This window comes from Dreissena polymorpha, chromosome 3 (assembly GCF_020536995.1).
Source record: "Dreissena polymorpha isolate Duluth1 chromosome 3, UMN_Dpol_1.0, whole genome shotgun sequence".
Classification (NCBI taxonomy): Eukaryota; Metazoa; Mollusca; class Bivalvia; order Myida; family Dreissenidae; genus Dreissena; species Dreissena polymorpha.
This window is the reverse complement of record NC_068357.1, coordinates 49,571,609-49,585,213: the sequence shown is the minus strand read 5'-3', so window position 1 is coordinate 49,585,213 and position 13,605 is coordinate 49,571,609. Positions and strand designations below refer to the sequence as shown.

The 13,605-nt window shown below is 35.0% G+C and overlaps 1 protein-coding gene across 3 annotated transcripts in view; it reads left to right on the top strand.

The window, feature by feature from the left end:
• The window catches only part of LOC127874082 (uncharacterized), a 244,947-nt gene that overhangs the window by 161,971 nt on the left and 69,371 nt on the right, over positions 1 to 13,605 (top strand). Inside the window, exon 1 of one of the 3 annotated variants that reach the window (XM_052418196.1) lies at positions 4,773 to 5,488. The exons of the other annotated variants lie outside the window; for them this stretch is intronic. Coding sequence (XP_052274156.1) covers positions 5,079 to 5,488 — 410 coding nt within the window. The 5' untranslated portion in view covers positions 4,773 to 5,078. Of the gene's footprint in view, positions 1 to 4,772; positions 5,489 to 13,605 lie in introns of those variants that run through there. 3 annotated transcript variants of the gene reach the window in all.

The following is a 13,605-nucleotide window of genomic DNA, read 5'->3' as shown; positions in this document are numbered from 1 at the left end:
TATAATGCGAACGCTAACTTGATGTTTCAGTGTGGTTACAGAAAAAAAAAGTATGTCGCTTTAAATAAATCGTTGAAAATATCAAGATGACGGTGTTAATGAAACATATATCCATCCGCCATATGCGTCGCGATTATTTCTAAATATCAAGCAAAAATCATATAATAAGAGAATATATATGCCCATTGCACTGTAGAACAATCTGCTGCAAAGTATGTTATATCCTTAGTTTTACCAATCTTACGAACACTACGTATAGTAAAGTTGTATTGTATTATCATTATATATAATATGAAATGTTGAACCCTCTAATGATCTCAATTTAGAAGTATTTTCTTCTTATGGAACTTTCATATACCTACGATATTTAATGCATATGTGTGTATGTCCCCCAGTCTATACTGGGGGACATATTGTTTTTGCCCTGTCTGTTTGTTTGTTGGTTTGTTGGTTTGTTTGCGTCAAACTTAAACATTGGCCATGACTTTTGCAATATTGCAGATAGCAACTTGATATTTGGCATGCATATGTATCTCATGGAGCTGCACATTTTGAGTGGTGAAAGGTAAAGGTCAAGGCCCTCCTTCAAAGTCAGAGGTCAAATATATGGGGGGGACATAGTGTTTCACAAACACATCTTGTTTTAAAATGGAATTCAGTATAAGTATTGGAACATACACCAAAAACAAATACGACCGGCTTTTCAATGTCAATGATAAAAACTATTTAAAAAAGTCATTATGTGCTCAAAGAAAAAATAAAACATATTTGAGGCCAGAAACCCTTTAGAGCTTTGAAACGACACGCCTGCTTTTTTGGATATTTCTCGAACACATAATATTAACATAGACAGAGCGTCGCATACGGAAACAATAAAGTCATTATTGGAGATCTAGCGTTGTTCTTAACCATATATATAGACAAACTCGCACTTAGCCTGTACTCGAATAGCAGTGTTGTCTGTTGGTATCGATTACTCGACTGTTTTGGAACTATTTTTGTCTACCGTCTGGTTCAGATTTGACACCTCTGCACATTCGAGTAGCAACAAACTCGTGTCGTTTGTCGTAGCCTTCATTAGGATTAACTTAAACGCGATTGTGATTTTTATGTTTAACAGGAATGTTGTTTGATTTTGGAATAACAGCAAATATAAGTGTAAGAGTGTTATTTGTGCAAAAGGATGATAGTCGTTAACAGGCACAAGCGGTTTTGCACGAGCTGATCGAAAATGTCACACCTTTAAAGGGGCCTTTTCACGTTTTGGTACATTGACAAAATTTAAAAAAGGTGTTTCAGATTCGCAAATTTTCGATTTAGTTATGATATATGTGAGGAAACAGTAATACTGAACATTTACCATGCTTTAATATACCCATTGTATACATCTTTTGACGATTTAAAAACCTGAAAATTACAAAGCGTTGCAACGCGCGAAACGATTGAATAATTTGGAGAGTTCTGTTGTTGTTGTTAGATTTTGTGAAACTACGAGGATGGCTTTTATAAAGTATAAAAACATCTTTCATTGTATGCGGAAGGATGGTCGAGAGGTCTAAGTGGGACACTTTTTAGGCCAGGGGTCAGTGGTTCGAGCCCTGTTGACGGTTACTTTTTTTTATTCTTGATTTTTTACATGAGCTTTTTAGAAAACATGTTTAAATTTACCAATAGAAAGCATTTAATGACAAAGTTCAAACCATGCCAAAATCTGTGAAAAGGTCCCTTTAATGTAAAAACGCAAAATAAGGTAAAGCGTGTTTATGTGTTGTAGTGTTCTGAATACTAAGTACTATATGCGCTAGCATGTTCAAGGTGCATAAACAACAGTTAAATGTATTTTGTTTACGTTTTCACGTCTTGGGAGCACCTTTCTGAACAACGCCTTCAGAGAAAACGTTCATAATACTATGGAATTACTAAATTTGTAGAAGGCTCATAAACGCAAGTTTGAATGTCAAAAAGTTATTGTATGTGCTGCGTAAGCAATTAATTTATTCAATTTTAAATAAACGTTGTCTAGGGAAACATAAAATAAAAAATAGTGTGGGTGCCGAAGAACAAGTACCATAAAAAATGATGTTTTACTGTACATTTCTCTTTTGTGTTCTTTTAAAACTTTGATTGTTTTATCAAGTCCGTTTGACAGTGAAAGCATGATTCTGCCTATATCAGCCGAGCTCTGGAAAAATAGGTCTTAAAACTTGTGCGGAATGTGTTGTCCAAGATAAGCCTGTGTCTGTGCGACAGGGACGACATTTTCCGCCTTCATGAATTGGTCATGAAACGAAAGTCTCCTCATAGCGAAAATCCAGTTAAGGCGGCCAACGCAAATACATCAAGATCGTTTACCCTAGAAAGGCTAAATTTTATAACGAACGATGTCTCCTTTTTACGCAAAGAGTAAATCTTTCTAGACATGTTTAACATTTTAGCTGGCCAGGTGTGCAATCAGTCAAAGAGACATTATACAGTGTAACTATCACAACACATTTTACCCGCAAGAAAACAAGGAAATTATATGATTCAGAAAGAGTATAAGACATTGGAATTCCACACTAGAGCGTTTCTACTTCAGTACTTGTATTTGATTAGTGATATAACACGTATCATGATCAATATACACTAAAAGAAAAAATGAAGGTTAAATAAATGTTTTCAGTTCTGTGGGATCGGGTATTGTTTAAACGATAATGTACAAATACTAAGTGTATGCTATTAAATGTAATTATATAACTATATTTAACTATTATTGCACATCGGCCTTTCTTGTTTCTAAGTTAATTCTTTACTGGCGCTTTTTAAAGACACAATTTGTTATGATTTTGGAAGACACGATTTCTTTTTAGATGTAATCGTTCATCTGATGTATTCTCAAATTTCGAGAAGCCACTGTTCTACGGTAAGAACGAATTTCACAAGTATACATTTAACTTTTAATAAAACATGTTTAATATAAATTAACAAATCTGACGATTTGCAGATTTCATATATAATAACACTACCTATGATACAATGACATTTTAGCCGCTATATAGCAAAACTAGGCTAGATAAGTGTGCGTAAAGTGTCGTCCCAGATAAATCCGTGCATTCCGCACAGGCTTATCATGACCGACACTTTATGCTTTTATTGTGTGTTTTTTTTTCCTTTCAAAAAAAGTCTCTTCTAAACGAAATTTCAGTCTAAACGGAAAGTGTCGTCACTGATTAGCCTGTGCGCACTGCACATGACAATCTGGGACGACACTTTACGCAGATGCATTAAACGCCGTTTTCCCAGAGCGAGGCTTATTTATTTGCGCACTAGCCAGCCAATGGCATTTTAATTCGGATACATACATGGATTATGGAGTAATTTAGATGCAAGCTAGCCATGTTGCTAGTTTTATTGATCCCGTAGCGAATTGAAAACCAGCTAGCATTCACATGAAATGGGGAAAGTGTTATTGTAATTATTACGCACTGAGTCCGGTGTTCTACGAGATGTTTATTTCTAGTAAAAAATCTAAGAGGATAGATAGAGAATACTAGGTCGGTGCCGAATGAAGCAAAGTTTATTTTGCGAGGCTTAGTAATCTGAACCACGAGCCTTGGCGAGCAAGATAAACTTTGCTTTATTCGGCACCGACCTAGTATTCGATTTTTCCCATCAATTTTCATAGTCGTAAATTATTTCTTTAAAAATAGAATAGGAAAATCGAACTAGACGGAAAATCCCAAAGATATTTTAAGCAAACATTGTTTCATAATTGAAATCTTGTCGAGCCTCATACATTACAAAAAAATCAGTAACTAACCTGTTTTTCTGTTCCTCTACGTCCTCGATTTTTAAGAAATAATGGAAAAAAAGACACTAAACACAACTGCATCTTTAGCGTGAAACAACATGCATTGTGTCGTATGACGTGTTAAAAATGACGTCACGAGTACGCGCACTTAATATTTGTAAATAATGTTATTTGCTTTTTGAGTTGCATTATGTGTTAAAAATATATTACATCTTGGTATCAAATTGTTTGTTTTGTTGAATCTGATTCGATTTTACTAAAAATGATTACTTTATAGTTGATTCCGAGTAATATGAACATTCTTCGCCGCGCGTGACAGCTATATTTCAGCACTGCTGAAATAGAGGAAAATTTATTCCACAGTGGTTTATTTCGACAATGCACGTCTGATGATGGGATAAAAGTCATTCTTATGCAAAACTCGTCTTAACATTCCGAAGGATAACATCAGTGTTGAATCATATCTACACGATCTTTACACTATTGAGGAGACTATCTTATATAAAAACTATCAATTTCATCTCAAAACAAAAAAGTCGACACTATATACAATTTTATCATTCTATAGAAATTTTGTCATTTTGAGTATTTTACACATGTATTTGATTCTTAAAAATTAGCGCAAACTAGCAGTTTGTTCGTGGATATTTGTTTGACATTTCGGGATATTTTTCTCGCTCATTTTTTAAGAGATACTATCAGAGAATGTTGCTTGAGAAATAATTTGATGCATTAATAACTACAAATGTTACTGTTTTTTTCTATTTTGTTCACATTTGCCATTTATAATTGACCGCAATAAGTAATATAAGACCGCATTTAGTAATACTAGTACAGAAAAACATACTCTTGAAGACCAGCAAACATCTTTAAGTTTAATCTGCATCTAATCTGACGATAATAAGTCATATAGAAACGAATATTTTTTTCTCGAAATTGTGAATACTTGTATGTAACAAGCCTTTGGCAATTTCAGGAATAGTTGGTTAAGTTGAAACAGACTTATCTGAGAGTGTTTGTGATTGAAAACTGGATTTATTGGAATAATATTTTCGTGGATTGGAATACAACTAAGGATTTGAAAGAAAACACAAAAGTCACTACAGTTTGTGGATACAAAAAGATGATGTAAGTTAACAGAACAATTATTCAAGAGCGTGTAAGAGCACTTTTCGTGACTTATTTGAATTGTAATGTTTACATCGAAGCATAAAACAGTTATCCTATAAATGGAATTGAATTAAATGTACAAACACTGTTATTACAAATAGTCTGTTAAAGCACATAAATGAAGAAGTCTCAGAAACACAGGACTAAGATGTTCTTCCGAGATATTCTTCAGGAAACGAAACCCAGAGTGGACTGTAAACAGTTCAAAACAGTCACAGGGTCGCCTATACTTTACACCAAGATCAAAAAGCCGCGGGGAATTTACTATCCCTTGGTCAAACGTCATCTTAATAAACCAAAGCCCAAACAGAATCTCAGACATGTCTGCGTTGTCTACTCAAAGACATATGGGCGGGAAATGTATGGCAACATTGACATATGGCCGGACGACGAGTTGGCCAAGGAAAAGTTATTAGAAAAGCTCAAGACACTTAACGCGATCGACGACGACTTCGAGAATGAAGATGACGTCGGTATTGACATACCGAGGGCTATTGAAGATATGTCTGATAACAAAACGGAACAAAGGTAAGAATACTTTGTTGTAAGACGACACTAAGTTGTCTGAGTATGGGATTTATGTTTTAATTATTTAATGATGTTATGTTATTTATTTTATTTTATTTTTTGTTGTTACTGTGTCTCCGATATAATAAAACAAATAATGATAGCTTTTGGAAAGCATTCATAATTATTAACGAAGTTTTTCCAATTTTTGTTAATACTAAACGTGATGTTAAAATCAAGTACCATGCCTCAATGTCAGCTCTAAACCAGTATTCGATGTTGTTAGCATGATCCTACCAATCGTCCGCTATTTACCGTGTTTATTATCATGGTTATTAGCTGAAATTGCGACCCACTCAAGTTTTCGAGTGTGTAAAATCATACTTTATTAAATGACTTAGAAAGTGTCAGATGATTGACAGCCGCAGGGATCGATTCTGAAAACTTGGCATCAAGTTTGACCAGTGTGACACGCAACAGTTGAAGCATTTTCCCAGATGGCTTGCGCTTTTATTGATTTTGAGTTATACTTGCGTTGCTACCAACAACGCGTTTTAGCTTCAGGTTTGAAAATCAAACGCACTCACTGATAATGAACAAACGTTTATTATTTATGTTTATTTATTCGCATACCCGAGATTTTTCGTAAAATATAATCAAATTATAAACAAATTATTAATAAGAATATTTGAATGGACACACGTTAAATTACAAAACAATTAAATCGATAAACCAGCCTATACAACTGTTGCCGAAAGTTAAAATTGTTCCAAAATTTCAACGCAACGGTTTAATTTATCAAAGACAATTGCATATAATACTGTATTCGCCCACATATGCGTAGACGTAATAATTGCTATCAAATAGGTTATTAATTCAATTTTTATTGCATGTTACATTTAAATCGTGTCTAACTATTATTAAACATTTGTACCCCAACAATACATAAGTTAATGCCTTGCTATACACTATACAGTATATCCGCCATTGTAAAGTCTATGAAGGACTTTGTCGTCCAGACAGCGAACGTGTGTCATTGATATAGCGTAATTTATTATCGAATCTGCACCAGAAACAAATTACCAAACGATATCCATAGGTTTGTTTTTTCAATGCATATTTACTAAGACTGTACATTGACTCTGTCACTAATGTACATAATGGGATGTTTTCTACGGTATGTAATAAATAGTGGTATGTAACGCTAGATTTATTTAAGTTAAGTATAAAGTTTGACGTGGATTGGCTTCAGCGCAATACGAATTTAAACAAGCAAATATACCTTAAACACGCTTTTAAACGCAATATCGAAGAAAAATAGAGGATACCATACTTACTTATAATTCCCAAATGTAATCCATTACTGTTACCCAGATTTTGGAAACTATGATTGGCATGTATTGATTCGCCAGATTTACGCCGATATAATGATGTCATATTTGACAGTTTTATATTCATCTTAATACAGGCTCTAAATAAGGATGCTTATTGAATTGCAAATGAAAGGAACTATTACGATATTGGCTTTCTGAAATACATTTGCCCGGAGGAAATATGTATTTTATGAAAATGTATGTGTACTCTCAAGATACTGTAAACGCTTCTGTAAATATAAAATTATCATTACATTAAGTTACATGTTCAAGAAGTAAACATTTCACCCTACGACGGGCGAAATCGAGAAAATCAGTGACACCACTCATCGAAAAGCAATACATAATACAAATAAGCATCTACCTAGTAAAACGAGGCTTAATGCATGTGCGTAAAGTGCCGTGCAAGATTAGCATGGGCAGTCCGCAGCCCGTATCAAGGACGACATTTTCCGCCTTTATTCTTATTTTTCCTTCAAATGAAATATTTTCTTTTGCTAAAATCAAGTCAAGTTGGACAGTGTCGTCCCTGATTTGCATAAGAGGACTGCACATGCTAATCTGGGACAACACTTAACGCACATGAAATAAGCCCCGTTTTCCCAGAGCGATGTTAAATACTCTGATATTTCTTGAAGCGTTGTATAATATACCCGAGGTAAGAGTTGTCAGAAATTATCGCATAATATTTACAAAGGCAATCGTATAGTCTATGAATAATATAACACCCATGAGATCAGAAATAATGGGTTTAAGGGTGCCTATGGCATCAACGTCTCACATACATCATTAATTGTTTATAATGTCAATGAGTCTGACCTCGTTTACTCTAATTAAGCCTCATTCTGGAAAGAGTGGGCTTAATGCATGTGCGTAAAGTGTTGCCCAACATATGCCTCTTGAGTCCGCACAGGCTAATCAGGGACGACACTTTCTGCTTCAACTTGATTCTTGTTAAGAAGAGACCTTCGTTAAACGAAATGTTCTATTAAAGTATCCCCCATGAGTATTGCCCATGATAAGCTTGTGCGTACTACTTAGTTTAGTCTCGGGTGACATTTTATGCACATGCATTAAGCCCAGTTTTCCCGGTACGCGGCATCATTTGTGATGATAGTAATGCCATTCTTGTAATTATGCTATCAGCATGTGCTCATATGGATAATCTTACAGAGAGTAATATAGCATTTGATATTAAATGGCATTGAGTTAAATATTACATCGTAAAGTATTTCCACAATATAATATGTAACTCATTCCACTGACATTTTCAAATGTGCACGAGAGGCCATTCTGTTTTCGTGGTAACAACAGCTGCGATGATTTGTGTATTACTCTCCAGACAGAGCTTAAGGAATATATTTCCGTGAATCAATACATTCTTATGTAGGGAAAATCGTTACATTCGCGGAAGTATGTTTAGTTTTAGTGGCATTGTGTCCATTAGAATGGAGAAATTCGTGATTTATGGCGCCGTCTTCGAACCTTCTTGTCAGCTCAAATGAACATATTTCAACCGCGTCGTGCGAACATAGGACGCATTCGAACGGTGTAAATCTCATCATCTCCGCTAACGAGACAACGAAATCTTGCACTTTAAATAGCGCGGATGCGATGTTTACCCATTTATGCCTAGCGTCTGGAAAAAGGGCCTTGGCAAACGGCGTAGACCCATATGAGACGCCGCAAGATGAGACGCCGCATGATGCGGCGTCTCATCTGGGTATTCGATGTTTGCTAAAAGGAATTTCTATAAGAAATATTCTAAATATTAAAATAAATATACTAGACATCCCTAATTTTGGAAATAAATTGATCCAATTTAGAAGGATGGGAGAGTCCACTAGGCATAAATGGGTTAATAATGGACATGGGCAAGAAAAACAGTATGATACAGGCAAAAGCCCGCAAAGCGGGCGTTGAGCGTTCATACATATGGAAATTTAGACATAAAATTACATAAGAACACCACATAGGGGATGCGTCTCAAAAAAAATTGATAAAAAGATTATCTGTGTAAATACATTCGTATCTGTATATTTTAACATTTTATCTATAGATAAGAAAAGTATATCTTTATATATTAATGCTTTATCTGTATATATTCAAATTTTGTATTTATATATTTTGATTATGCATATGTATAATGTTTACAGGCATTCATGCACAGTCAGATTGACGTAATATCACAAGTTTTGGTCTTATAAGACAGTCAAGGCGTTCCATAAAATAACACCACTTTGTAATTTCATATACGTAAAAATTCTTGTACTGTAGTTTGTTGACAGTGTTTTAGAATTACTTATTTTGTAACTATTATTTTATGTGAAAATAAATGATGTGAAGTGTTTTGTATCTCGACACAATACCACATACCATTTTATAAATGTACTGTGTTATATATTATTTGAATGTTTTAATAAAAAAATATGGATGATATAACTTGATGCATTCTTATAGTTGCATTCAAATTGCAACTATAGAGCTAAGTGTATGCAGTTTAGACAGTGATTTAAGAATTGCTACAAAATGGCTAGTTTTGTAGTGGCGACAAAATTTAAATTATTCAACAATAGTTTGCGAAAGAAAATTAGAAACCTGCAAGATACTTGTATTTATTAAATATTTGAATTGCGAAACAATTATGTTGTTATGCTATTTGACGTAATAATACATTGATAATAAATAAGAACACAATTAGCGGTGTTAACGTTTCCCAACAGTAGAAATCATTCTTCTGATGAAGTCAGTGGTATACAGACGAAAGCTCCAAGTATGGCTTTCAATACGTAGTGTGTGTCATTTGACAGTCTAAAACTTATTGGATTTAAAAAAATCCTGTCAAATTTGTCAATCAAAATTGACTTGACACATCACATGATTTTGATTATGTTAAATCAGTGTACTGTATGCTTGTAGCGCCGTTAAATGTCGCATCGCCGTTAAATGTCGCAGGCTACGAGATTTGTCGCAACGTTGACGATAAATGTCGCAAGGACCGATATATGTCGCAAATTCTACTGACGATATATGTCACAAATTTAACGATATATGTCGCAAAAATTTCAACTGCCGATATATGTCGCAGCATTAACGACAAATGTCGCACACCTTTGTCAGTCATGTTAAAAATGAAATGGTGAAGTAAAACATGACTAAAACGTTCAGGGGAGCAAAAAAACGAAATATTTGTTTGACAACTGTGAAGGTTTGAATATAATCTGGTGAAATTAACATATTTAAAAAATGACATAAATATATTCCGATTTCTATGAAGAATTGTCGTATGTATCTTATTTTTGTCAATGACAACAGTAATGCATGTGTCGTTAAAGAGAATATTTTCAGCTACTGAATTTATCTTATCGCCGTACAACAATATTGAATTGACACAGGCATTATTGCAAGCCTTTCTTCAAATTTAGGTTGGAAAATCGTACAGCTTGTTCAGTTAACTGGTAATTACAACAGACACGGAGTCCTTGTCATTTGAGCCTGATTACTGACGTTGGGTGTAAATCCGTTCACAGAGTAAAGTTAGCTGTAATCGGCGATAATTTGATTATGGGTTTAGTATCTAATGCATTGCGCAGCTGCACCCGCACGACCAACCGTTTCAGAAGAGAACCCGTATTTCCTGGCAGTTTTCATAGACAGGCATTGTCCTTTGCCGGCCCCACAATGAGCCAAAGAGCTGAGCAGGTACCGGTGCGATTGACGATTCTACCCAAGAATATTCGCCTTTTATCGCTTATTCAAAGATGGCAAAGTTGTCAGTCTCCAGCAGATAAACCGAGGGATTTACATTTTGTTTTACCCAGACGGTTCCTGTAAGACTGACCTTATATAACCAAACTTGTCGAAACGGCCTCAAAGCCAAAGCAAAACTTACGGGCACCTCGTTTTTCCGATTTCCAATCAATTCAAAACAAGGATTTTTGTCATTTTGAATAAAAACTTAACGTTTTTTGGTTGAAAATGAATAAATATGACCGCTCCGGTCGATCTTCACCGCTGCTGACATTTGTGGACAATACTGACCACAACTGACCATTTCGGACAATACTCTTTAAAAACTGAGCTTTCTGGTGGAAATCGACCCAAAGAACCCAGTCGGGTAATTTAGATCTAACCTTAAAGTTTCAGTCATTTTTTACTTAACCATTTCATTTTTAACATGACTTACAAAGGTGTGCGACATTTGTCGTTAATGTTGCGACATATATCGGCAGTTAAAATTTTTGCGACATTTATCGTTAAAGTTGCGACATATATCGTCAGTAGAATTTGCGACATATATCGGTCCTTGCGACATTTATCGTCAACGTTGCGACCAATCTCGTAGCCTGCGACATTTAAAGGCGATGCGACATTTAACGGCGCTACAATGCTAAATGCAACTGCTTTAGCAAGCTGTCAAGTTGAATTGAGACATTTGATGAAACAAACTGTTTCCTGGGTAGGACCAGTACTTAGGGTCTATATGACGTACCATGACGTCGAAAGTCTACAAGACCTACTAGGTAAAACGAGAAATGTACTTCGACGTACAATTTTCACAGACCCTTGAGTGTTAGCCAATCAGAAGACACCTTACAACTGTTGCTTTGAGAGATATTTGACATTGAACATTATCATTATTATTATTTATACCAAATTATGCGACTATCGACCGCTTACTCATAGATATTGTGCGTATTTATCAAACATTATTATTATTACAATTTATACCAAATTATGCGACTATCGACCGCTAACTCATAGATATTGTGCGTATTTATTGACCTGGCGTGGCGAAATTAACCTCTGACTTATGCAAGTTACGGTTATCACAAAATACGACCAACGGGGAGGTTATCATACATTATTTATCCCGTTAATGTTTGGTAACTGTTTGGTTACCGTTGGGAATTTCCTACACAGTAATGCGCTGGACGGTCGTGATACTCCGCCCCTCATGATCAATAAATACTCACAATAATTATGCTGAATAATTTTAATTTTAAAAAGGTAACAATTGAATCGTCTTCAAATGTGTATATAATCTATTTAAATGCATTAAATACTTGAAACTTCTATGGGTTTGTTTTGCCATTCTGATATTTTTATTCATTTTTTCCGCAATTAAAAAAGAGATTTTAAACATTTATTATGAATAAATCTGAAGGAAAATCGGCTCAAGAGACAAGTGTTTTGATTGGCTGTTCAGAAAATGTGTACGTCGAAGTACAAACATGTATGTCGAAGCACAAATTGTTCTTTGACGTACAAATATATACTTCGAAGTGTATTTTATATTTGTATGTCGACGTACAATTATTGTACTTCGACGTAAATTTCTCTTTTTACATTGAAGGTCTTTCTTGACTTTCAACCCAAATGGTAGGCCATAGTATGTCTTTAGGGTTATCTAAAGAATGCTCCCACTTAAGGGATCAATACATAGACCTCCCAGTGACTAAGCCAGTTAGCAGACACCCCATCCACTATACCACAGCCACCGAATCAGCTTTAAATTCCTGTGGCTAGAATTTTTTTTAAATAAGATGCTAGATCTTTAAGCTAGGAACATGTAAATCGTTTTAAGATTGTTTTTTTAAATGCATTACTGAATTATTGCAACAATTATAATATTTTGAACACAATCATGTCCATTTATTTATTAAAAATACATGGTTATCAAAAAAACTTTTAAAGCTTTTGCCCGCAAATAAGGTAGCACCTATACTCATATTAAATATGATAAGGATGAATGTCATGTTATGATGATGATGCTGCTGATGATGATGGTGGTGTTGACAACGACGACGACGACGACGACGACGACGACGACGATGATGATGATGATGATGATGATGATGATGATGATGATGATGATGATGATGATGATGATGATGGTGATGGTGATGATGATGATGATGATGATGATGATGATGATGATGATGATGATGATGATGATCATAATGCGTTTAAGCGTTCAATACAAATGTTCGGTTAACATCAAATTTCTTTCCTAGTGCTTTCCAAAGTGCTTTCCAAAGTGCTTTGGTATTCGACATTATAGTGCGTAACAGATCAAACCGTCTACCTCTACCATAGAGCATGTGGCTGACCCGATACGTTAATAATCTCTCGCAAATTCGTTTATAAGAAACTTCCTTCTTCATCAAAATTACCAAGATCATAGCATTTATCTAAGGGTATGTATTTACAACTAAAACATGTTAATATATATTAATAACAATCAGGTTGTCTGGCAACCGTTTCAATATACGAACTGTGTGTTGTGGAAGGAGGTTTTGGTAGTGATACCGACATTCAGCATAGCCTTTCTCTGGGAAAACCGGGCTTAATACATGTATGAAATGCATAATCTTGGCTTATCCTGTGAAGTCCGCACATACTAGCCTGTGCAATCTACAAATATTAGCATGTGTAGTCCACCCAAGCTACGGAATGTGTACGCTTAACGCTTTTATGGAATGTTTCGTTTAAATAATATCTCTCTAAAACGACAGTCCAGTCTAGGCGGAAAGTATCGTTCAAAATGCATAGTTTAATTTAGGAAGATAATTTAAGCCTTTCCCACGCAGAAGCAAAGTGAAAATGGCTATGTGCAAACAGCATAAAACCAGAACAGCCTGCGAGTAACTGACAGTCTGTTTATGTGTAAGGTTGCTGTTCATCAGTAACTCAGGGTTGGAAATGAAACCTTTGAAATTGAATCTAGTAAGAAAGGTCTTTAATTAAATTTTACTTTCTAAG